General features: G+C 46.4%; 1 protein-coding gene across 3 annotated transcripts in view; it reads left to right on the top strand.

Moving 5' to 3' along the window:
* The window catches only part of HEMK1 (HemK methyltransferase family member 1), a 103,269-nt gene that overhangs the window by 21,901 nt on the left and 59,627 nt on the right, over nucleotides 1-21,741 (top strand). For 2 of the 3 annotated variants that reach the window (XR_001875636.1, XR_001875637.1), the window contains exons 8-11: nucleotides 587-692; nucleotides 1,641-1,736; nucleotides 3,444-3,557; nucleotides 3,895-5,133. Coding sequence is in view for 1 of the 3 variants with exons in the window: in XM_017819918.1 (XP_017675407.1) it covers nucleotides 587-692; nucleotides 1,641-1,736; nucleotides 3,444-3,557; nucleotides 3,895-3,931 (353 nt within the window). In the remaining 2 variants the exon portion in view is untranslated. Of the gene's footprint in view, nucleotides 1-586; nucleotides 693-1,640; nucleotides 1,737-3,443; nucleotides 3,558-3,894; nucleotides 6,471-21,741 lie in introns of those variants that run through there. The other variant, XM_017819918.1, reaches the window with a different exon arrangement.

Raw genomic sequence — 21,741 nt, 5'->3', positions numbered from 1 at the left:
TGATGGGGAGGCAGGTGTGACATACAGCCAAGGGACCCCTCTGGGATGCAGGTGGCAGGAGGGTGTTGAAGTTAATAGAGAAAAAGGTCAGTAAGAAGTGAGCCAGTGAAGCTTTTCCCTTCAGAGATTTCCAGGCCATATGATCAGCTGAGAGGAGTCCCTGCCTACACCAGAAGGTGAATTGTTCCTGGTTTTAGGTGTCCAAAGGTTGTGTCTGAGCTGGTAGTACAGGTGCCCTTTGCTGTTACTGAGGAGAGGCAAATATGTACATGTTGTAATTCATTCCATGCTGACATGGATGCTTTAGATAAACTTGTACATGCCTGTCTCTCCACTGATGTTAGAGGGAGCCCATATATTTAGCTTAGATTAAATGCCCAGCCTTATTCACCTGAAATTAGGTGAGTTGAACCAGGGAAGGATACTTGTCTTACCCAGACTTGGCTGAAACCAGTTAAAACTGACATTTGCTGAGGCTTAAGCAGTGAGGTCGATGCTTGGCTGTTCCCTGGGTAGGATGTTGACACTGAGCTTATAGGGAAGATGCCACAGTTCAGAGCTGGTTGTGATTCTTCTTCTTTTCTAGGTTCTGCCAAACAGCTGCTGCTCTGGGGCCCCATAGATGTCATAGTCAGTAACCCCCCATATGTTTTCCATGAGGACATGGCTTCCTTGGATGCAGAAATCCTCTGGTAATCAGACAAATAGATTTTTTCCTCTCTTGTTCCTTGGAGCAAGGTTTTCTGTCTGCTTCCTTGTACTACACACAACTGCACACAAAACATGCAAATGTAGTATACATGTGCAAAGTGTGGGTGTGTTTATATGGTATATAATAATTCAGTGTTACTTTGATACTGCTTACAGGCCTGAAGCAGTATCAAAGTATTTTAAATACTCATTAAAATGGAAAACACACACACTTTGAAACCAACAAGTTCTCAATCCAAAATTGTTTCAGAGACTTTTTCCTGTTAGACTTTTTTTTAAATAATTGGTGTGAGTTTATGAAAGAAAGAGTAATCTGAGCAGCTTTTTGTGATGGGTGGAAATGCTGCTACCCGTTCTCATCCCAATACATGTGTTAAGCAGAAAAAAAAAAAGAATAAGCTCTTTTGGGATGTGGAACTACTTTGCGTGTGCTGGTTCTTCCCCAAACTTGATTGTCTGCGTGTCAGGACAAAGTCCTGCCCCCACCTCTGTATGAGATGCACAGCAGAGTTCTGAGAGCTGAGCTTTTTCCACCCCAGCTGGCTCTGCTGGGTTAGCAGGCAGCTCATGTGGTTGTTGGCTTGGTTGAGAGCAAGCACCAATCCCTGGCTGTGCAACCCCTTCTCTCCCTGTGCAGCTCACACAGAGAGCACAGACCCACTGCTGGAAGTGTGAGCCCCTGGCTGCAGCTCCTGATCTTCAGACAGACTCCAGGGGATGTTTTCTGCTGGTGCTAAAAGTAGAATTTCTCAGCCCAATGGTAGCTGCCCTCCACTCCCTGTATTTCCCAGGAAAGCCCTGGGTGCTGTGTCCTGCTCTAGGAGCACTGGAGCTCAGGTGTGTTTGCTTTTCTCCATGGAGCCTGGGGTGATCCATTCTTAAGGGCCACATTAATTGCTGTTAAATGTCATCTTTTTCCCACACTCCAGCTATGAGGACCTTGGTGCTTTGGATGGGGGAGATGATGGGATGAGAGTCATCAAAACAATTCTGGCTTTGGCTCCTTCTCTTCTGAAGGATTCTGGGTAAGCACTGCTCTCTCTTTGAGTTCTGTGTCCTTTATCCACTCAGTTCTGTAACTTCTGTACCTTCCTGTATGAAAACGAAACAGAGGGAAAATAGTTGCAGAACTATCCCTCCATTGCCCCATTTCATAAAAGCACTTTAGAAAATGTCATGTGTATGAGCAAAATTAGCTTGAAATGGGTTAATAAAGGGATACAGGCCTTCCTTGACTGGTGGTGCTGTTCCATGGTCATTACTGAAGTGGGAACCTTTAAAGGTCAAAGCAGGAACAAAAAGAACGTGGAAGAGAGTGCAAAAAGCAGGGGAACTTTTTAAGGTGAATAACTGATGGAAGGAGAAGCATTGTAGAACTCTGGGAGGATGGATGTAGATCTCTATTCCCTCCCACCCTTTAATTAGGGGAAACTTGTTTATTGTGCCAGTATACAATGCTGAATATCCCAGGAGAAAGAAGATCAGCCAGGGGTAGTTTCTTAGATGTTAAATTTCTCCCTAATTAGTATTCAAGACTGATTGTTCCTGCTCTCTGTCATGTGGGATCCATTTTGAAGATCATCATGCTGATAACCAAAAGTCTGAATGCACTGTTCATGTGCCAGGGCATTCACACATCCTGCTGAATATTCCTGACATTTGGCCAGCATAAGAGAGGTCATTGAAAATCTGCTGTTCTGAGAAGAAGAATGAGAATATTAAGAGGCATACTCCATGCAGAATTCATTCTTCATGCTTTGCATGACCACAGGAGCAGAAGATGCCCCTCAGAACTTCCCAGCAACAGAGACTGGTCCCATGGGGTTGTTTGTTAGGATTATTTCTTTTCCTTCCCTTTTTGCTCATTGTATAAGGTGGAGCTCCCACTGAGGAGTGGAAGCTTTTTAGGGTCAGAAATGTGATCCACACCCAGCTTGGTGAATTTGTAGGGAGTATTCAGTGTGGGATGTTTTAGGAGTTCTCAGGACAGCATAGGATGGGGCTTGGCCTCTGTCCTTTGCCTGTTGAAGTTGTATCTTGCTGTGCTCTCCCAGGCCATAACCAGCAACATCCTCCACGTGCCTCTGAGCTGGGGTGGTTCTGCCCCATCACAGGAGGGGAGATGGGAAGTGGGCTGGGGTTGTAAAGCCTGGCAGAAATGGAAGTAGCCCTGCAGTGCCCAGGCCTAGTCCTGGTGCCCTGACTGAGGCTGGCTGATGAGTTTTGGGTAGGCCTGAACGCTGGTGGTGTTTTCATGACTGATTTATGGAGACATTTACTATGGGAGGATGTGTGTGCTGCCTTGTACTTCATGGCTCTGCTGCCTCCACACAGAGGAACTTCCTGCTGCCAGGCCAGTGCCCAGTGTCTGTGCATTTGCAGCATAAAACTGCATTCTGGCCTTACATCTTTGGGGGCTTCAGGAAGACATTGCTGGTGGTATCTCTGCATGACCTTCAAAAGGGCTCCTTACATCTTGACACAAGGGCTTAAGTACCATGAGAATTCCCCCCCAGGTTCAACACTTTCTCCCCTGAAGGAGGCAGTTGGGATCTGCATCTAAAATGGACAGCTGTGATCTATTTTAGGATTACTGGATTGCAGTGTGTTTGCTGACCTTTTCATTTCCCACTGGTAGGAGTCATCCAGAAGGAAAGACTTTAATTTTTATCAATTTAACAAGCTAAACATGTGCATCTCTCTGCTTTCTACACTTGAACATGTCTTTTCAGGAGCGTGTTTCTGGAAGTTGATCCCAGACACCCAGATATGGTGGAGCACTGGCTACAGGCACACCCAAACTTACCACTCACCCTCCGTGCCATTCACAAGGACTTCTGTGGCAAGTAAGTCTTTTTTTACCTTCAGATTCTTGCTTCAGGTGTAGGTCTGTGTCCTTTGTGGAATATGTCCCTGCACCCTGATGAGCTGGATGAACTCAGCCAGGGAAGGGCCACAGCTGAAGCCAGTCTTTGACAAAATAGGGGCTCAGCCTTCTGATACCCTGAGACAGCCTGGCAAGTGTTTCTGAGTCATAAATTCTGACACAGGTAAGCATTTCTGGTGGAGTGACAGGCTTGGTGGGATTATTGCCATTGGAAAATTGCTGCTTTTATAGGATAGATGTAGAGGCATATTCTCCCAGAGTGAGACTTACAGTGCTGGTCATTCTTTTTCCCACAGGCCTAGGTTTCTACACATCCAGAAACAAAGCAGATGACAACTGGAGCAGACATAACTCTCCTTGCAGGATGCTTTGTGCTCTTGAGCCTGGCTGAACAGCTTGTGGAAAACTCCTTTTGCTGGGTGAAAGGAATCTCCACTTCATTCCCCTTTGCTGGACTCTCCATGCAGTGACAGACCCCTTCATTTTCCGATACAGACTTCACCCAGAGATGCAGAAGTTTAACTGAGCATGTGGAAGTGTTTCAGTGTTTCACCTTCCTCAGGGAGCTGCAGGAAACTTTTTAGTGTGCTCTGCTAAAGCGGCTCATTAATCTCAGGCCCCAAGATGGAGTTCACAGCTCCAGATATTTCATTAAAAATACAACTTCTCAACGTGCCAGATCACTCATTTGACCTAGAAAGGATTCCATTATTTTTTGGCCTTGAGATTCATTTATATAGAATGTGACCAGATTGGATGATAGGTCCAAAGTCTGGCTTATATTGGCACATGGATTTGCAGGTACAACAGGACATGACTGATCTGCACATTTCAAATTCAGTTCTGTTCCAGGATCCTGATGCTCCAACAGTAAATCAGCCTTTGTTTCCCACTCCTGCTGAGTGACATGCCATTGAAGGATCAGTGCACATGTTACAATACCTGATCTACAGCCCTTGACACTTGGTGGATGCTGCCAGAATCAGCCAAAACACTGTAATAAGGATAGTACTTCAGATCAGTGTCCTTACAGGAATTGCTCTGCAATTATTCAGACCTGACAAAATACCTGGCACACACACATTGCTCTGATAGTAATACAAGTGCCCAACTTCCATGCAAGGCATTTACTAGCAAGACTTTACACAGAAGGCCAGAGTTGCTACTCCAGTTTTGCAGATGGAGAAGTTGGAAAACAAGAGGTGAAACGACTTGTACAAAATTTGACAGCAAGCTAAGTTTGGAGTAGGACTCAGTCTCTTGACAGTGTGGGAATAGCTGAGGTCTGTCTCTTTGGGAAGGATGACTCAGAGCAGGGCTGTCTGAAACAGCACTGAGAGAAGTCCCTGAAATGGACAGTCAACATCATGACATTATAAATAATGGCAGGATTAAATTCAAGCTGCTGCTTGCTGTTGCTGCTGTTTCCAGTGTTGCAAGTTCCTTTCCTGACCATAGCTAGTGAGAGGAGGAAGGAAAGCAAGCAAAGGAAAGGATCTGGTGTCCAAATGGAAGCAGTTGCTGGGCCAGTGGAGGTGAGCACTCAGGAGGGGTGGAAGTGTCCAGACAGTGACCCTGCAGTCTGTGTGTGCCAGGGATGTGCTGTCAGGCCCTGTCCAGGCTGGACTGGGATTGCACTGCCAGAAACATTAAGCAGGAGGTGCATCAGCAAACTGAGTCTGTTGGGAAGGCTGCAGTAGATTCAGAGGCATTTCATGAGCACTAATACATCTCCCTTTCCCCTCTACCTCTCCCACTCTCCCTGCTCTTTCATTCCCCCTTACCTGCTGAACACTGGCCCTGCTTCCCCAGAGAGCCCCGAGCTCTCGCTGATGTCCCAGTGCTCGGGTCTCCAGCTGGATCCTTCCCACCCTCTGGGCTCTTACAGCCCTGTGCACACACTGCCCTTTCCCCCATTGTACCTCTGACACTGCATTTATCCACCCCAGGAGATAGCCATGTCCTGTACACTCCTTATTTGAAACTGTGAGTCTTCTCTGGCCTGTAGTACCTGCCCTGGTCAAACACAGTAAAGGAAATCTGGGGGAGGAGAGAACTAAAAAAGATCAGATAAAGTGCACTTGAGCCTAGGTTTGGAAATAAAGCCTCAACACAGCTGATTTCTGTTTTGCTAGAGTTTTGCCAGAGCCATGAGTACAAATTTTAGTCAAAGAGGTGTTGTTTTGTTTGGTTGTGGATTTGTTTTTAATAGTAATCCATGGGTATTTTTTAAATTCATTTACTCAGACTCTGTTTAGAAATTAAATTTAAAGAAATGGTTCAGATTTCTCCTGGCTGTTACCAGTGTTTCATGTATGAAAGAGAGCAACATGCACAGCTTGCTTTTGCAGGATGCCTTAAAAGCTGGGTTATGGGAGAGTTTTACAGCATCATGCTTCATTCTTCAGGGGCTGGCTGTCTCCCTGCAGCAGGCTGCAGTTAGTTGACCCTCCGAGGGTGCTGGGGAAGGCAGTGTGCTTTTTCTTGGAAGCATCAATCAGTCACTTGTCCGAGCTCTGAGCAGAACAAATCCCCTGTGAGACAGACCGTTGGTCTAATCCAGTAGGGCAAGTGTTAAATTCCTATATTTATAGTAAAGCAATGGTGAAAATGCTTCCATTTCCACGGATTTGCATTGCATAGGGGTTATATGTCTTGGAAAATCACATGGTGCTGCTGACCTTTTCATAAAGACAAGAGTGGAGAAAAATTGCTGTTCCTCCCAAGAGGGTGGATGTTCTTGTCAGACTCACATCCCAGGGAATGTGCTGGTGTCGTACAGTGTGTTCCTCAGTGCTTTACACGTATTGGCCCGGGCTCATTTTGGGACAGAAAAGCTCGCTGGAGATGGTGGTTTTAGGGGGCTCCCCTGGGCTGTATCTGTGCTGCCCGTGGGCAGGAGGCTGAGCTGCCTCAGCTCCCTGTGCATGTGAGCTGTGCAGAGCTCCTCTCCCTGGAGCCGCAGGAGGCTGACGCCTCCCTTGGCAGCGTGCGTAATCCAGTGTCTGACATACACGGAATTTTCTGGGAATTTACTGGGTCTTTGGAACCCAGTAAAACGGTGATTTGATTCCCGAGGTGGTGCTTTCAGAGAGGAGCTTCGTTTGCTTTCAGGCCCCTGAGGAGTGTGGTTTGTGTGTGCTCCCATCGGTGTTTTGGGGTCACCACGTGTGGGGGATCCACCGGGATAACTGCCCTGCCCCGAGGACGAGCTGGGAAAGGCTCTCGGTTTGGCAGAGCCCTGCAGATGGAGCTGCGGGCCCAGTTTAGCTGTGTCCGTGCCGGAGAGACTCCTGCCTCAGCCTGCCCGCTGCGTGGGGAGGGGCAGACCCCGCCGGAGAGAACTGGGGTCAGCAGAGGGCAGAAGGGTCGGTGCAGCTGCAAAGTGGGGCTTTAACCTCGATTCCAGTGCCGGTGAAACAGCTTCGACACTGGGCTTGTGTCGGCAAACTGGAAGGGGACTCAGCTTGGTACAGGACTGGGGTTGTTCCTCATGCTGTTAATGGGGGGCCCGAAGGCCCTCTAGGGCTGGAGGTCAGAGACAGAGAACCATTCTTGTTCTGGTGTAATGTCCACGTGAGCACCCCAAAGTGCCACCTGTGCTTTCAGTGTCCACCCAAGATGTGGGGTGAGAGGGTCTTTCCCAGGGACTTTAGAGAGAGAAAGAAATATGTTCATCCTCACAGAGAATAAACTACCTGTGGTCTTGTAGGAATGAGACTGCTGCCCCTGTGAGGCACTGACTGACAGGGTGACTCCACTGGGGTGACACAGAACGTCTCTGGGGACCCAGATAACCGAATGTGTGTGGATTACTGGCCGACATTCGATGTTCCTCAATGTGGGGCCATAGATCAAAATGGCTTGGAAGAGAGCTTGACAGTCATCTAGCCCAATTTCTCTGTCCAAGTAAGCATCAATTTGCCTTACATCATTCCTGACAAATGTTTGCCCAGCCTGACCTAAAAGGCTCCCAGTGCTGACAAGGGACTTCTGCATTCAATCTGTTTTGGTGCTTTGTTGTTCTATCTGCTGCAAAGTTATCCCCTGCAATGGCAGCTCGGAGTGATTAAAACCGAGCACTTCTCCTGTCCTGAGGTGAACAGCTGCCTCTCTCCTTAGAGCACCTTCCATGTCTGTTCCCATGTTTCCTCAGTCTTCATTTCTGAGGGAAAGAACTCCAACACTGTGTTGTTTTTGTCGGCTGTGCACATCCTTCCCTCCCTGCCTGTGAAACGTGAGGGGACCACGTGTGCCGCAGACACGTCGCAGGTGATACTTGGGCCTCTGGTGAGTGGAATAACAAAGCTGCTGGAGCTCATCCTGTTGCAGAGGAGGAGTCATTTCCCAAGTGAAGACTAAGCCAAAACTTGCATTAACATTTTGTTTGTCTGGGAAAGTTATCAAAAAGTGTATTTAAGTTTTAATAAACTACAATTTCCACTCCAGTTTGAATCCAGAGGGACAAATACCCAGTGAAAAAAGACTTCTCTCTCACAGTCAGGATGATAATGAGATACCAAGAGAGACTTAATCCAGTTTCCAGACTATTTCCTTTTCCATGGATGTTTTTATATGCTTTCAGTTAAGTGTCAGAAGTTTCAGATGTTTCCTCCTGTGGAGGGTCCTGTCACAGTCCTTCTCTGTTTCTTTTGATTTTCCTTCTGGGCTGGATCCTGGGATCAGGCCTTTGGGGAGTATGGTGTGTGCAGATCCACTGGAGGTTTTGCAAAATTAACTGTTTTTAAAGGGATTTTCTCTTGAGCAAAGTGCCTTAGATTTCTTTCTCTTGTGTCTGAGGAAAGAAATCCACATGCCTTTGGATTCACTGTGGGGCAGAGTGGGTAAGGATAACAAAGAAGGAGGAGCTTGTTTGCAGTAGTTCCTGCCCACAGGCAAGGCCTGAGGAGCTCCAGCAGTGCCCAAAAGCAGGTGTGACCTGCACTCTTCTTCATCTGCTATTAGTAGGTCAGAGGCAAATAAGCTGTCATTCCACTTTGCTCCCTTTGGGAAGTTTAATGCTGCATTTGCTGGAAACTTTCCAGTGGTTCCATCCTATACTGGGATTCAGCAGATCTGGATGCAGATCCCTGCTGTGTGACAAACTGCAGGCCTGACCTTGGTGTATTTTTGCTTACTCTGACCCTGCTGTTCTGGTTGGAATGTTATTCCTTTACTGTCTTATAAACCATTGTGAGAGTACCTGATATAGAGGATGTGGGTACCCCGTTACATAGGACTGTGACTGTCCTATGGCTCTTCTTCAAGTACAGCCAGAAAGAGCAAAGAACAAGCCAACTTCCATGAAATATCTCTCCTCTGCTGCTTGGTGACAGGGCTCACCACCCTGCTGCAGCCTAGTAAACCAGACTGGCTTTGCTGCTTTCCAGTGCAAACCCAGAGGATGTGGGAGTGAGCCAGAGAACTAGCACTAGTTTTTCTGCAGCAAGAGCATCTCTGAGCACAATGAGAGCATGACAGAGGCTGCTGCTGCTGCTACTGGGAATGTGCATCGTGTTCACAACAGCAGCTGGTGCTCTGGCAGTGCACGAGTCACATGTGCTGCCTTGCAGGCAGGTGCAGAGAAGTGCTGCCACACCTTGTGGTCTCCGTGGTTTGTCTCCTTAATGTGGTTGGTGCAGAACTGAGCCCTAAAGATCTGCTTCATCTTCTCCCTTCACCAGCACACCTGAGTGGTCACTCTCCTGTGCCTTGTGTGCTCATCCCAGCATTTTGGGCAGAGTGGGCATCACCATGTCATTGCAGTGGCAGCTGCCCCAGCAGCCTTACAGTGATAACCATGGCTCCATGAGCAGGGCTACCACAGGTTGGAGGGCCTTAGAAGCACCGTGTGAGCAAACTGCTGCCTGGGGAGGAAGGGGCCTTGGCCACATTGAATATTTACTCTGGGTTCAGCTTGCTTTAAAGGGCCACAAAAGTAGTCTCACACTTCATCCTTTCTTTCGTGCCAGCTGGGATGTTCTGAGATCATCCTGTCCATGACAGGGAGCATCAGGACAGTTGGCAGAGATTCTCAGCTCCCAGTGGAACTGGGATTTGCAGTGTGGCAAAGAAGAGTTTGCCATATAAATATCCAGGGCCAACAGGTGTGGTGAGAAACTGAGGCACAGCAAAGGAAAAGCCATGGCAGAGTCTCAGGAAGAGCTCAGATGCTCTCAATGGCAGATCTGGCAACTCAGCTGTAGCTGTACTGGTTCCTCCCTTGACTGGTTCTTTAAATAGTGTCTATCCAAGCTGTTCCTTGGAAGGATGATAGTGCCTCAAGAGCAGGAAGTAGTGGTTGTTATTCCTTAGTGGAGAGTGTGACCAGAGAGATGTTCAGTTTTGAGAGCCTCGGTGTTGGGATGTGACAGGAGGGTAATTTTCACAGTTGGTGTTACTGGCACAGCCATTGCTGCAGGACCTGGGGCACACAGATGGCAGATTGTTTGGAGGAAGGGAGTGGTGAAGAAACCAGCACGTGAAGCTCACCTAGAGAAGACGATCCTTGAGAAAGGGTGTGTTAAAATTAAGTCAAGGTTTTAGGAGGGGTGGCCTGTGCTGCCACATTCCTGCCCTGGCACTCTGAAATCATAGTACAAGTGTGGTGCTGAGTCTCTATAAGGTGCAATTTGTATGTAGGAGGCAAACTCTGAGCATTTCTGCTCAATGTCTGCACTTCAACAAGTGAGTAAAGCCCCTTCTCTGATGTGGGTGTTTTCTTGGTGGACCACGGATTCTGGGCAGGAAACAGTGGACAGAGCAGAGGACTGAGGAGCTTTATTGACTGAGAGCAGAGCACTGCTCAGGGTGTGTCACAAAGGTGCCACTGGCCTGAGCTTCTATAAACCCAGTTTCTGTAAAAGTCAGGAGTACAGGGGAGGCAGAACTCTGCTTCTAGTGGGATGTCTTCAGCAATTCTTATGTGAGAGATTTTGATTTCCACTTTATGCCAGCTGCTGTCTATAGTTTTAGCTACCCACCTATTTCTTCTTCCTCTCTTGGTGGTTAGCTTGTCTCTGTGTTTTGTGCATACACAACAACATGCACACAGTGGGACGTGCCCCTCACCTTGGCAGCACAGTGCCCAATGCCATGGAGGCCTTACCTGACAGCCTGAGCTGCTGCAAGAGCTGCAGGACCCAGCAGTGCTGGCAGGAGAGCAGCTTCTGCCATCAACATCCTTACTGCTGGAACTGGAATACACATCTAAGACTGGAATGTGAACACAGTTGCTCGGGTTGTTGAAAAAGGCTTGAATTATTATAAAACTCCTGGCCTGGAATTTGGCTGATGATTAATTACTTAGATTTGCGTAGTGCTTTGATGTTCCAGCTGTAAATCCAGAGCAAGCTGTTACAGCTCTGTTGACCTCAGTGGAGTCATCCCAGTCATTCCAGTTGGCACACCTGGTGCTGTGTGGTATTTGTATTCTGTGAAACAAGCGTCCAGTCATTGATTTAAGCCTTTCCAGGGACTGGAGGCTGTTAAGCTGATATATCTTTTCTCCTCTCCTATAGTGCTTTACCACTTACCTGAGACTGACCTGCTTGCCATGCTTTGACTTTGAGCTTGCTGCTCCTCTGGAGTCCTTCTCTGAGCCTTTGTAGTCTGTGCTGTGTTTGTGTTGCCATACAGCTTAGAGACTCCTCGCAGGTTGCTCCATCTCTAGATTTTTACCACTCTATTCCCCTGCCAGTATCTTCTTGTGTAACTCTCCCCTTGCCAATCTTGTTGGCTTGCATGGATAAATTTCTTTATGCTAGATAATTTAGAGTGAGCTTGTGACAGAAAAAATCTACTCTAAGAGGCAGTTCAGTCTTGCTTCGTCCTTGGTGTGTTGTTGCAGCTGATGGGATTTGCTGGGTGGAGTCCTGGTGCTGCCATGTGCTCTCCATGCTCGAGAAGAGCAGATTAAGATCATACTTGGCTCAAACAAGGCTTCTTCATTTAATGTGTATGAGCAGTGGGCACTCAGGCTGAAAGTAGATTTTGTACTTCAACTTCCAGGTCAGTGAGTTTTTTGTCTTGTCTGTGTCAGCAGACAGTAACCCTTTGTTCAGCAGCACAACTTTTTCCACCTCAGCAACACACACACGTGATGCAGGTCCTGAGTTGTGCAATAAACTCCAGGGTAAGTTCCATAAGCCTGACAAATATATTGTCTGTTCTGCTTCAGGGCTTGATTGTGTGCCCTATTGACCAGCAATAAAGCCAAGACTATGGAGGTAGTTACTTATTTGTTTAATTTGGCTTTTCCATCCGTCACTGCCTGGGTGGAAAAGAAGAAGGCCATAAATGCTTTGAGAGTAAAAATCTTGTCTTTGGAGAGGTGATATGTGTAACTTGTGAAAGCTGGATAATCTAATAAAACTGGTTAAGTATTAAATAAATTACTTAATGTAGTAATTAAGTAATTTTGTTACTAAGTAGGGCTGGGATTAAGGCCAGGGTAGGTCATGAGCACAAAAATTAAAAGATGAAGGCATCCAGAGGAACGCCCTGTAACCTGTTGCTGTCCTGATCACAAAATAACTGCTTGGAATCCCATCTTTGCCATGGTTGGTGCTTGCTGGAACCTTCCCCTGCTGGTGCAGTGTCTGGAAAGGCAGGAGGGGAGGCCCCAGCCCACTCTGATGGTGGTGCCTTTTCCTGAGCCCTTCTGGAACGTGTGGGCACTGGCCGGCAGAGCCTTGAGCATGGATGTCACTGTCCATCCCACACAGGAGTGGGACACTTCTCCCTCTCCAGGTCTGACCTGCTGCTTTCTGCAGACCGTGGACAGAGGAGTGAAGGGAACCCCCTTTTTTCTTCCCTTTCTAGTCTGTCAGTGCCCTACTGCCCCACCCAGGCTCTGCTCAGCCAGCTGTGCCTGACCTCCTCTGACCTCTCTGTTTGTGCTGTGCACCCCTCCAGAATTCCCTCCATCCAGATCATCTTGGACTTTGTTCCTAGCAAAAAATCCTGCTCCGGCTTCTTGGAATTGCTGTTTCCTGGGAAGTTCTGACACTCTAAAGCTTGTTTGGTGAATTTTTTTTTTCCCTTTAATCAGAATGAAATAATTTGCAAAATTTCCTACAAGGACAGTGTGTCCCAAATTTTGAGTTTTAGAAATGTTCTGCTCTGGGATTTCTGAATTTTTGCTTTGAGTTATATCCATTTTAAGTTGTACATCTTATGTTTCCTGCTGATTTGCTAAGTAAAACCTAGTAGCAGGTCACAGTATGTATATTATATAAGAAAACAGTAGTTAGGTACCTTTTTTTTTTTAATCAGTAAGAACAACTGCTGCTTATTATCAGTGAAACATCTTATCTTATTTCCTAGAACAAGAACTCCCTTGTTTGCAATGTAATGAGAGTCTGGCAGTGCCATTCCAGCACCCGGCAATGCCTTGATCTAGAAAATTGGGTAACATTTTGTTATGGAGTAACAAATATAACTGATTTGTCTTAATGATCTGCAAAGTAATAAAATATTTCACTGCTTTTTCCAGATTAGGGCAAGGCAATAACCATGCACGTGGGATAAAAACCTCTTGTGATAAAATTTAGATGTTCTGGAATAGAGTTTCTGAAGTGCCAGAAGCAAAGCTGTTCCAAGGAGCTTTGGCAGGAACTTTTATCAAAACCAATGCTCTTTCAAAAACAAATTGAAGGAAAGGCCTGTTCTTAAAAGAAGTTCTTCCCAAGAGGTTGTTTTGTTGTTTTGCTGGTGCTTTTCTGCTGGCTGTCCTTCTGTCCCAGCAAAGGCACTCTTCGTTATGCTCCTGAGTGTTCTGGTAAAGAAGACCTGGATGTTCTCACTAGGACTTAAGCCCAAGTCTCCATAGTGAAAGTCCTCAAAATCCCTTTGTTTCCCCAGCTGCCCTGCCCTGGCTCTGCTTTTGTACTGCTTGTAGCACATCCTGTCAGGGGTGAGATAATTCCTCCTCTCCTGCTGTGCAGGAGCCTGTCCCTCCTGCCCCTCGCAGGGAAAGGACAGCATGCTCTCCCTGTTGGACCTCTTCCATGGAGCCTCCCTCCACGTGGAGGGAATGCCAGATGTTGGTGTGTCTTTTCTCCAAGGTGTTGCCCAAACAACCGACACAAATAAGTTCCTAAAAAAACCACCCAGGGTGTCCTGAGCAGGGAAGATGCCTTGAATGACTGGGAGGGCACAAAATCCACGGAGCCAAAGTTTCCTTTCCTGTCCTGCTTTGCACTGAAATGGGATGTCTGGTGGGAGGGCCTTGGCTACCCTGTGGAGGAAGGTGTTCCCGTGGTTACCTTTCAGCATTCACCACTGCAGACACTGCTGGGAATCCACAGTCTAGGGAATCAGATTCCAGTGTGGATCACAGCACAGATGAAGAACTTACCAGTCTTAAATTAAATCCATGCAGCTATTACACCGTATAGTTAAAAGAAAAAAAAAAAGTACAGAAGCAGCTTGCTTGTTATAAGCAAACATGTTCAATTTGGGAATAGCATCCACAGTGGAGGAGCAGATCTGGGTGTGACACAGCAAAGGGCTGCAGTGACAATGGGATTTATTTTCACGGGAGTCAATACACAATCCAGGCATCAGCAGTTCTGAGCTGTAAAGTACCTCAGCAGAGAGCATTGGATCAGCAGGGTGCTGCTGAACTGCTCTGCCCTTAGCAAGGCACAGCTGTTGTGTGTTCACCCCACTCCACTGATGTAAAGCCTTCCTTTGTCATTTTCTTAATGGTATCAGTGACAGAAACTCATACCTAACAGGGAGGGCTGAGCTCCCAAAAAGTCAGAAATGAAGGTGGTGGCAGCTCTGCTGCAAATGCAGAGATGGGAAGATGAGGGACAAGTTTTGAGGGCGTAGAACAAGCAGGTTTGTGAGTTGGTTTGTGCTGTGTGACCTCAATGTCAGTATTACTGCAGGGATCTGGGAGCAGTGCAGCCAGGGTATGAGGGCAGTTGCTGGAACCACGCCACTGGAATAGCACTGGACTAGTTCCCATGGGTGTGCTCCTCTGAATTTTATTTCTTATAAATAAGAAATGTCCCCACTCGCCCCAGTTCACAGAATTAGATCAAGGAACAGAAGAACAGAAGAATTCTTTATTCCCTAGGGTAAGATCTGGGTTTAGCTATGTCCAAATTGATTCTTTATGCAAGTATGGAAATGCCTTTGCTCGTTCTTAAGTGGTGTTCTGTGTGCCATTGTTCCCAGTCTGGGTTTATACTGAAGGTGGATCTTTGAAAGGCGAGGCAAAGGCTGGGATCTGGGAGACAGCCTGGCTGTATCCAGCACTAGAGGCTACAGGGCAGCACCAATGGAAGGAAATCAGCAGGAATTTTTCCCATGAGCGGGGAACTGGTGTTTCATTAGCGGGAAAGCCTGATGAGAACTGACCTGTGTTAGGAGAAGGATGTTCATGGCAGCAGAGGAGGTTCAGTGGATGTATCTGAAGGGGTTGTTTGGCTGCATTTTAGAGCTTGTGGAGTCTAGTTAAGGGCTGTGCACTTCTGAGTAGGGCAGGTGTAAGGTTTGAGGGCCTGAGGGAGGCTCTGTCCTTCTGTCACCACTGCCTGAGCCAGGGAAGATCCAGGGCTGAAAGCCAGAGTCTGTGGTGTTCGGAAGAGTCTACCATCAAGGGAAGGAGGCCCAGGAGGCCCTGGATCAGGAGGTTCAGGATCTGTGGGAGTTTGTTTGTTTTAAAGGCTGAGGAGCAGAGCAGTGTGACTGGTCCCTGCAGTGTGTGTGGGACTGAGTGCTGGCACTCACCCTGTGTGTGTGCCCAGCCAGTCTGGGAATGCTGTGCATGAGGAGCTGGCAGGTGGGAGGAGGGGAGGGAATGAGCTGCTGGAGGCATCAGAGGGACTTTGACTGGGATAGGAATGTGTGGTGAGGGTGTGTCAGGGCTGACATGGTTGCAGGATGGTTTCAGGGAGACAGTCTTGCTACAAACAGGGAGGTTTGAAACCAAGATACAGGAGTGTGCCAAGAACTCTGTGCATGGTTCAGTCCAAAGGATGGACTTGCACAGGGGCAGGTCCAGAATGGGGCTGGGGGGATGAAAAGGGAAAACCAAAAGAGATGAGTTTGTTCTGCCTAGCACAACAAAGCCTGGGAGGGAATGGGATGTCTCTCTGTAAACACTTCATTGGCAAGTAAGTACTAGAGGGGAAGAAAAGTTCTTTATAATAAAGATCAATGCTGGCACAAGGACAAAGTGGTGCAAATTTACTATTAATAAACTTAGCCTGGAAATCAGATTTTCAACCACTGGAGTGAGATTCTGGAGCAGTGTCTCAAAGGGAGAAATGAAAACCAAAGGAGCTTTGTAAAGAAGCCTGAGGAGTCTGCAGTAGCAAGTTAAATCTTGCAGTCTCATTTCCTTTTATGCATGGAGAGGCCAGAGACAGCCTGACCCAACAGGCCAGGCAGGAGCAGGGGAAGTGGCAGTGAGCAGCTGTGATGAAAAATCAATAGCCAAGGTACAAATGAGCTACAGGAGATGGGGAGTTTCAGGATAGCTGAGCTGTGCAAATACCCAGCTTTGGCTGTATCTTGTGTTTAAAAACAGACTTGGCCGAATTTACTCAGTGTAGAGCCTTTTCACACCATATTTTAGAACCAAAACTTGCACAGTAGGATTCTGTGCTAACTCTTCCCTCCCACTTCCCAGCTGCTGCCATTTCCTGCTCCATTCAGGCACTGATCTGCATTGTGACTGTAATAGGGTGATTTGTCTCTGTGCCCCTAATTCCTCATGAAAGGTTAGGACGTGTCTTAGTACCTGTTTTGAGGAATGCTCATCCAAAGGACAAGTCTGAACTTTTCAGGCAAGAAAATGAGAGAAAATTGACTTTCAGAGAAACAAGACTTTCAGCCCTTGGTAGTGGTGTGTAGAAAAGTACTCCCAGAAATGGCAGTTCTTTGGAATTGGGATGAAGAACCCAAGAACCAAGCAACAAGGAGAAGATGCATTTGGAATGAAATAAGGAGTAGTAGGGCAGCATAGCAAGTACCTTTTTTCAGCTCCTGCTCAGACCTGAGCATTCAGGGCAAAGAGAGTTTGCTTCCTATTCCTTCTGGCTGCAGACCTGGAGAGCACCAGAGATACATGGGAGAAACCTAGAGGAGCATTACTGCCCAGCTGAAGAAAAAATCTGCTGCCGCTTTGAATTTTGCCACGATATCCGTGGTGTAGCTCTGAGAAGTTTGGTTTTCTGTGCAGCATTTTTCTCTTACCAATAGACTTCACGTATTTGTCCCCCAGCAGGGTCCTGCCTTGGCAGTAAAGCCAAGCAGAGCATTGGAAAGTTGCCATTGATTGATGGAGTCAATAAAGTGAATATAAAACCTGCATTTCCCAGGGGAGGCTCTTACCTGTTTCTCCCCATTTGACCTGACAGGTCGAGAGAGACAGGACTGAACTCTGGTCTTACCTACTGTAAATTAAAACAAATTATGTTAAAAACTCTTCTAGCATATCCTGTCTGGAAACAAGCACAGTGTTACCCTAACTCTTCCCAACTCTGTCTTTCAACATTACCAGAGGAAAAGTGATGGTCAGCAAACGTTACGAGCAGACTGGCACCAGGAGTGTTTCATTAGACGAAGGTGATCAAATTGGAATGACCTGGGTTTTGTTAATGGAGTGATTGCTACAACATTACCTCGTTCTTCTGAATATTTGGGGTGTTAAATGTTCCAGATACCACTGTGGTAAGCCCAAATGTCAGTCTGGTTTCCAGCAGGTAGAAGCTGTGGTTGGCTTCTGCGAGCCCTAGGTCTGTAGTGTGCAGGAAGGAGGGATTTCCTTTCACTTTTCGTTTTCTGCGATATCTGAAAAATTAAGTTGGAGGCTTATAGTTCTGTAGAGACAAAAGTTTTGTCCCCAGTTGTCCAAACAATGCCTCTTGAGATATGACAAGAATGTCTTTGTTCTAAGCTGTGGTAGGCTGTTTGCCTTAGCATCACAGAGGCATTTGGAAGGAGCCCACCTACAGACAGTCTTGGCAAATAGAAGAGGTGAATACAACAAATGCTGCTCACTAAGAAGTTGAAAGCCACACAAAGCCATGACTAGGATGAATCTATCTCCTTCTGAGATTTGCCCCAAATTGTTTTATACTTCTGTCAGTTTAACATAGAGAATAGTCTGTATAGGGGATAGTCAACACAAATTTCTGCCTCTCTTACCACATTTTCTTTTCTTCCTCTGCCACTCCATTCTTTCTTTCCTTCACAGCTTAAATGAAACCAGGAAAGGTGCTTGGTAAGTGTTGTGCTGGTTGCATTCCTTTTCATTGTAACTGTCTCAGTTAAGAGAGAAGTTTAAGAAAACACATTGGGGAGCTATTTTTTATTATATTCATTCCAGCAAACACCAATAACAGAAACAAAAGGCTCGAATTTCATTTGCCTACCCTTTTTGTTACTTTTTACTCCAAACCAGAGCAGTGGATGTGATAGGACTGAAGTAATTCTGAAAAATGAGTAAACTTGGAGTTTCACCCCATGGGAATGCTCAGTTTTGAAACTTCCATTTTTTTTTTGCAAGGTGTTTGAGCTTAGAATAGTGGATCCTCAAGAGCTCATGTGTGCCTGTAAATTGTGTAGAGAATCTCTCAGCTATGGACATTCCAGAATGGCAGGGCCCTCAGAATAATGGAAAGTGTTTGGAAAATGTTTGCTGTGTCTCTTTTCCTTGTGTCACTGCCCCATCTCCTCTCTCCTGCCTGTTCCATTTAGCCACAAAATCCTGTCTAGCCCAGTTTACCCAACCACAGGGCTGCCCTACAGACCTGAGGGCTTGTGAAAGCAAACAGTGGGTGTCAGACCCCACCCTCAGCTGGATGGAAAGGCATCCAGCCATGGAGCAACCCAAGCAGACTTCTCCAATAAGAAAAGGAAGGTGAATGGTATTTGCTAGTTAGCAGTGGTAACTGGGTTGAAAGAAATTTTAAAGTGTATTTTCCAAGGAAGGGGTCCTTTTTCCACACACAAATGCAGTTCCTGCTTATCCTGTCAGGATGACCTGCTCAGCTCCTCCCTCAAGCTGAGTTTCAGTCCTTCCACTTGTGCCAGTGGGGAGGGTCACTGCAATGAGGTTCTTCCCGAACCTGGCCAGCTCTTGGTGCATCAGCTTCACTTGGACAGTAAATAATGCAGGGTGGAGTGCATGAATCCCAAAAAGTGCGTTCGTAAATCCCGTTCAGAACAGTTTATTCAATCAAAACAAACTGAGTTTGGTCTGTGTTGCACAAGATGTATTGAAAACCCAGCCACAGTTGTCTTGTCATCTGAATGCTCCCTTTCATGATTGTCAAGATTTTTCCAGTAAAGGCATAAAATCCCTGCAATGAATAGTGAAAGGTCTTTATCTTAGAAGTTACATCCCCCACTTGTGTCTCACTTAAGACATTAGTGCAATTTAGGACATTAATCTGTGTTCAAGGCAGTAGTGCCAGGCCCTGGAGAGGAAATCCACTTGAGGAAGTGAACTAACATGATGTGATGCTCTGAAAAGAACTGTACAAATCAGGAACTGCCCCAGCCTCAGTGTTGTGCCTTTTGGTCTGACCCCTCTGCTCCAGCAGGAAAATGCTGGACAGTCCCTGCAGGTGATGAGGCATTTGCTCCTCATGTCACTGGCAAGGGGTATCACAGAGACAGGACATCAGCTGGTAAAAGTTAAGCTCAGCTGTAAATGTCATGGAATATCACCGTGATATTTGTGTGAGGTGCTTCTAACCTGTCACTGGGAAGGTGTAGTGCTTGTTTTAACCACTTTTCTGAAGCTCTTACACCTTTGCTGTGCTTGAGCTGTTCCCATTGACACCTGTTGGAAGTGTCTGCGACACAGCCACGCAGACTGACCTGTTACACAGCCCTGATCTACAACACACCCATAATTTTCCACCTTCAATCCTGATACTGCTGGGAGGGGTTAGTGGTAGCGTGACTCCTGCCAGGTGACTCACAACCTGCCTGTTGCCTGCCCAGCTCTGATAAGATCTCTGCAAGAAGGTTTGGAGCATCACTTGCTCTGATCATAGCAGCTCATGTGGGTGCTTGTCTCCACACCCCTGTCTCTGCTGACAGGCGTCTGATTTGAAGCTGACAGCTCAGATCCAGCTCATGGGCTTTCCAGTGACTTTAGCAGTTATCCAAGAGCTGTATTTATGCTGTAACACCCTGTGTCATAGGTTGAGGAGCATCAAATAATTTGGTGGGGTTTCTTTCATTCTCTTTCAAGGGACAACAGAAACAATGACCAGATCATTTGGGGTTTGGTTTATTTATTATTGGGTTCTGCCACTGCTCTGTGCTGAGCTTGGTCCATGAGGTCTGTGAAGCATTTATGAGATTGATTTGGTAAGGGGGGACACCTGTGACAAATGGCCTTTTGCCTGGCTGCTGAGGGCTTATAAGTGCTTGCCCTTCATGCAGGTGTTGCTCAGACCAGGCAGGTGCTGTGTGTAAATCAAGAGTTGTGTCCCTGCAGAGAGTGTGTGGAGCAGCTTGGGCACAGGTCTGGTTTGCAGTAGTGCTCCTTTACATCTCTCTGGCAGACTAAATGTGTCTCAGAGGAGGTATTGATTAATTTTTCATCTGTTTGACCTTTCCTCACTGAAAGAGCAGTGGAGAGGCACTGTGGTGTGCTCAGTTTTGCCCAGCACAGTGGTGGGGCTGAGGCTGCAGCAGTGTGCTGGCAAAGTGGTGCTGTATTGACCTGGTGTTGATTTATTGCAAAGGCACTGCCTTCTGATGTGTGAGCAGGGCAGGAAGAAGTGGAGAATTGTGCTTGAGATTAATTTTCATCGTTGCAGAGTTCTCTGAAAAGTGAATATATTCCCTTTCCTAGTGTTCCTCTCTCTGTTAACCTGAGCATAGGTGAAAGCATTGGCTTCCCAAGAGAACTGTATCTGCACAAGGTCATTTTTGGCTTGTCTCACAGTTTTGTGTGTATTAAAAGGAAACAAATCCAGCCTTACTTGTGTGCCTGAAAGATGAGGGTTAAATATGGTGAGACATAAATATGGTGGTAAATAAGATGAGGCTTTTCTCTTCAGAAAGAAGAGTCAGATCGAACCTGATAGCCTGTGAAAACTGAAATATTTGGGGTTTAATATGTGTAAAAAAGAAAGGATTTTTTATAGATCTGGACAAGAAATGGAAAAATTACCATAGTCCTTAAAAATGTTGGGACAGAAAATTATTTTTCATGGAACTGAAAGCTTTGGATTTGGTTAAAAAGCTCATTCTTTAAAGCAAAGTTCTGATTTTTTTTTTACTTGAATTGATTCCATATTATTGCTAATTTATGGTCCGAACAGCCCATTATGCAATACACTTAAGTGTAAGGTGATTATTGCAGCTTAGATTACTGAGAGCTCTGCTTATCTGTGTGTAATATCTGTACCTCTGCCTGGTTCAGACTTGCAGCAGGCATTTGTGGTTATTTGATAGCTGAGATCAACTCTTTATTCTTTGTGATCTGATAAAAGGTACAGAAGAGAAAGGATAATGTGTAAAATAATAATGTGCTCAGTGCAGCTTTTCTATAACAAAAATTACACAAGGTACACAATGATCCAGTTTACAGCATGAAAATGGGCTCTGCCAAAAGCTTTGGGAAAGGAAAAGAATCTGTAGGAGAAAGTAAACGTTTACCAGGATTGCATGACAAAGTTACCAACTTCCCTTGTGTAGCCATGGAATGACACCATGAACAGCCATTTCTTCTCTTTGAACAGTGTCACTGGGGTGTAACAGAGGAGCAGGTTCTGTTTAGAAGGGCAGTCCCAGGCTTCACATCATTTCTCAGACATGTGTTGATAAAACAAGGACCTGTGAGCTGCTTATTTCATGTCTCAGTTCAGGTTAAATACTGTGAGCCCACCAACATGGGCAGAATCCATCCTGTGCTCTGACTGAGCATCACTCCCACAGATGTAGATGGTGCTCAGGTGGATTGATGGTGTTTGCATTTTGTTACTCCAAAGAGGTGCCGAGATGTAAAACCAGGAGGACTTCACATCGCATTGGTTTCCCAGGAAAGTGCCTCTTTGTGCCCCAGGCTGCTGCACCTTCAGGGGTGTTGATGTCTGAAGCACAGCAGTGAAACTCTTCCCCTTAGGAATCCTCTTAGGATAGAATGAAGGGGAAGG

The sequence above is a fragment of the Lepidothrix coronata genome, unplaced genomic scaffold (assembly GCF_001604755.1).
Source record: "Lepidothrix coronata isolate B3197 unplaced genomic scaffold, Lepidothrix_coronata-1.0 Scaffold78, whole genome shotgun sequence".
In the NCBI taxonomy this organism is placed as follows: domain Eukaryota; kingdom Metazoa; phylum Chordata; class Aves; order Passeriformes; family Pipridae; genus Lepidothrix; species Lepidothrix coronata.
Note: the sequence above shows the minus strand (reverse complement) of the source record. Positions and strands in the feature narration are given on the sequence as shown.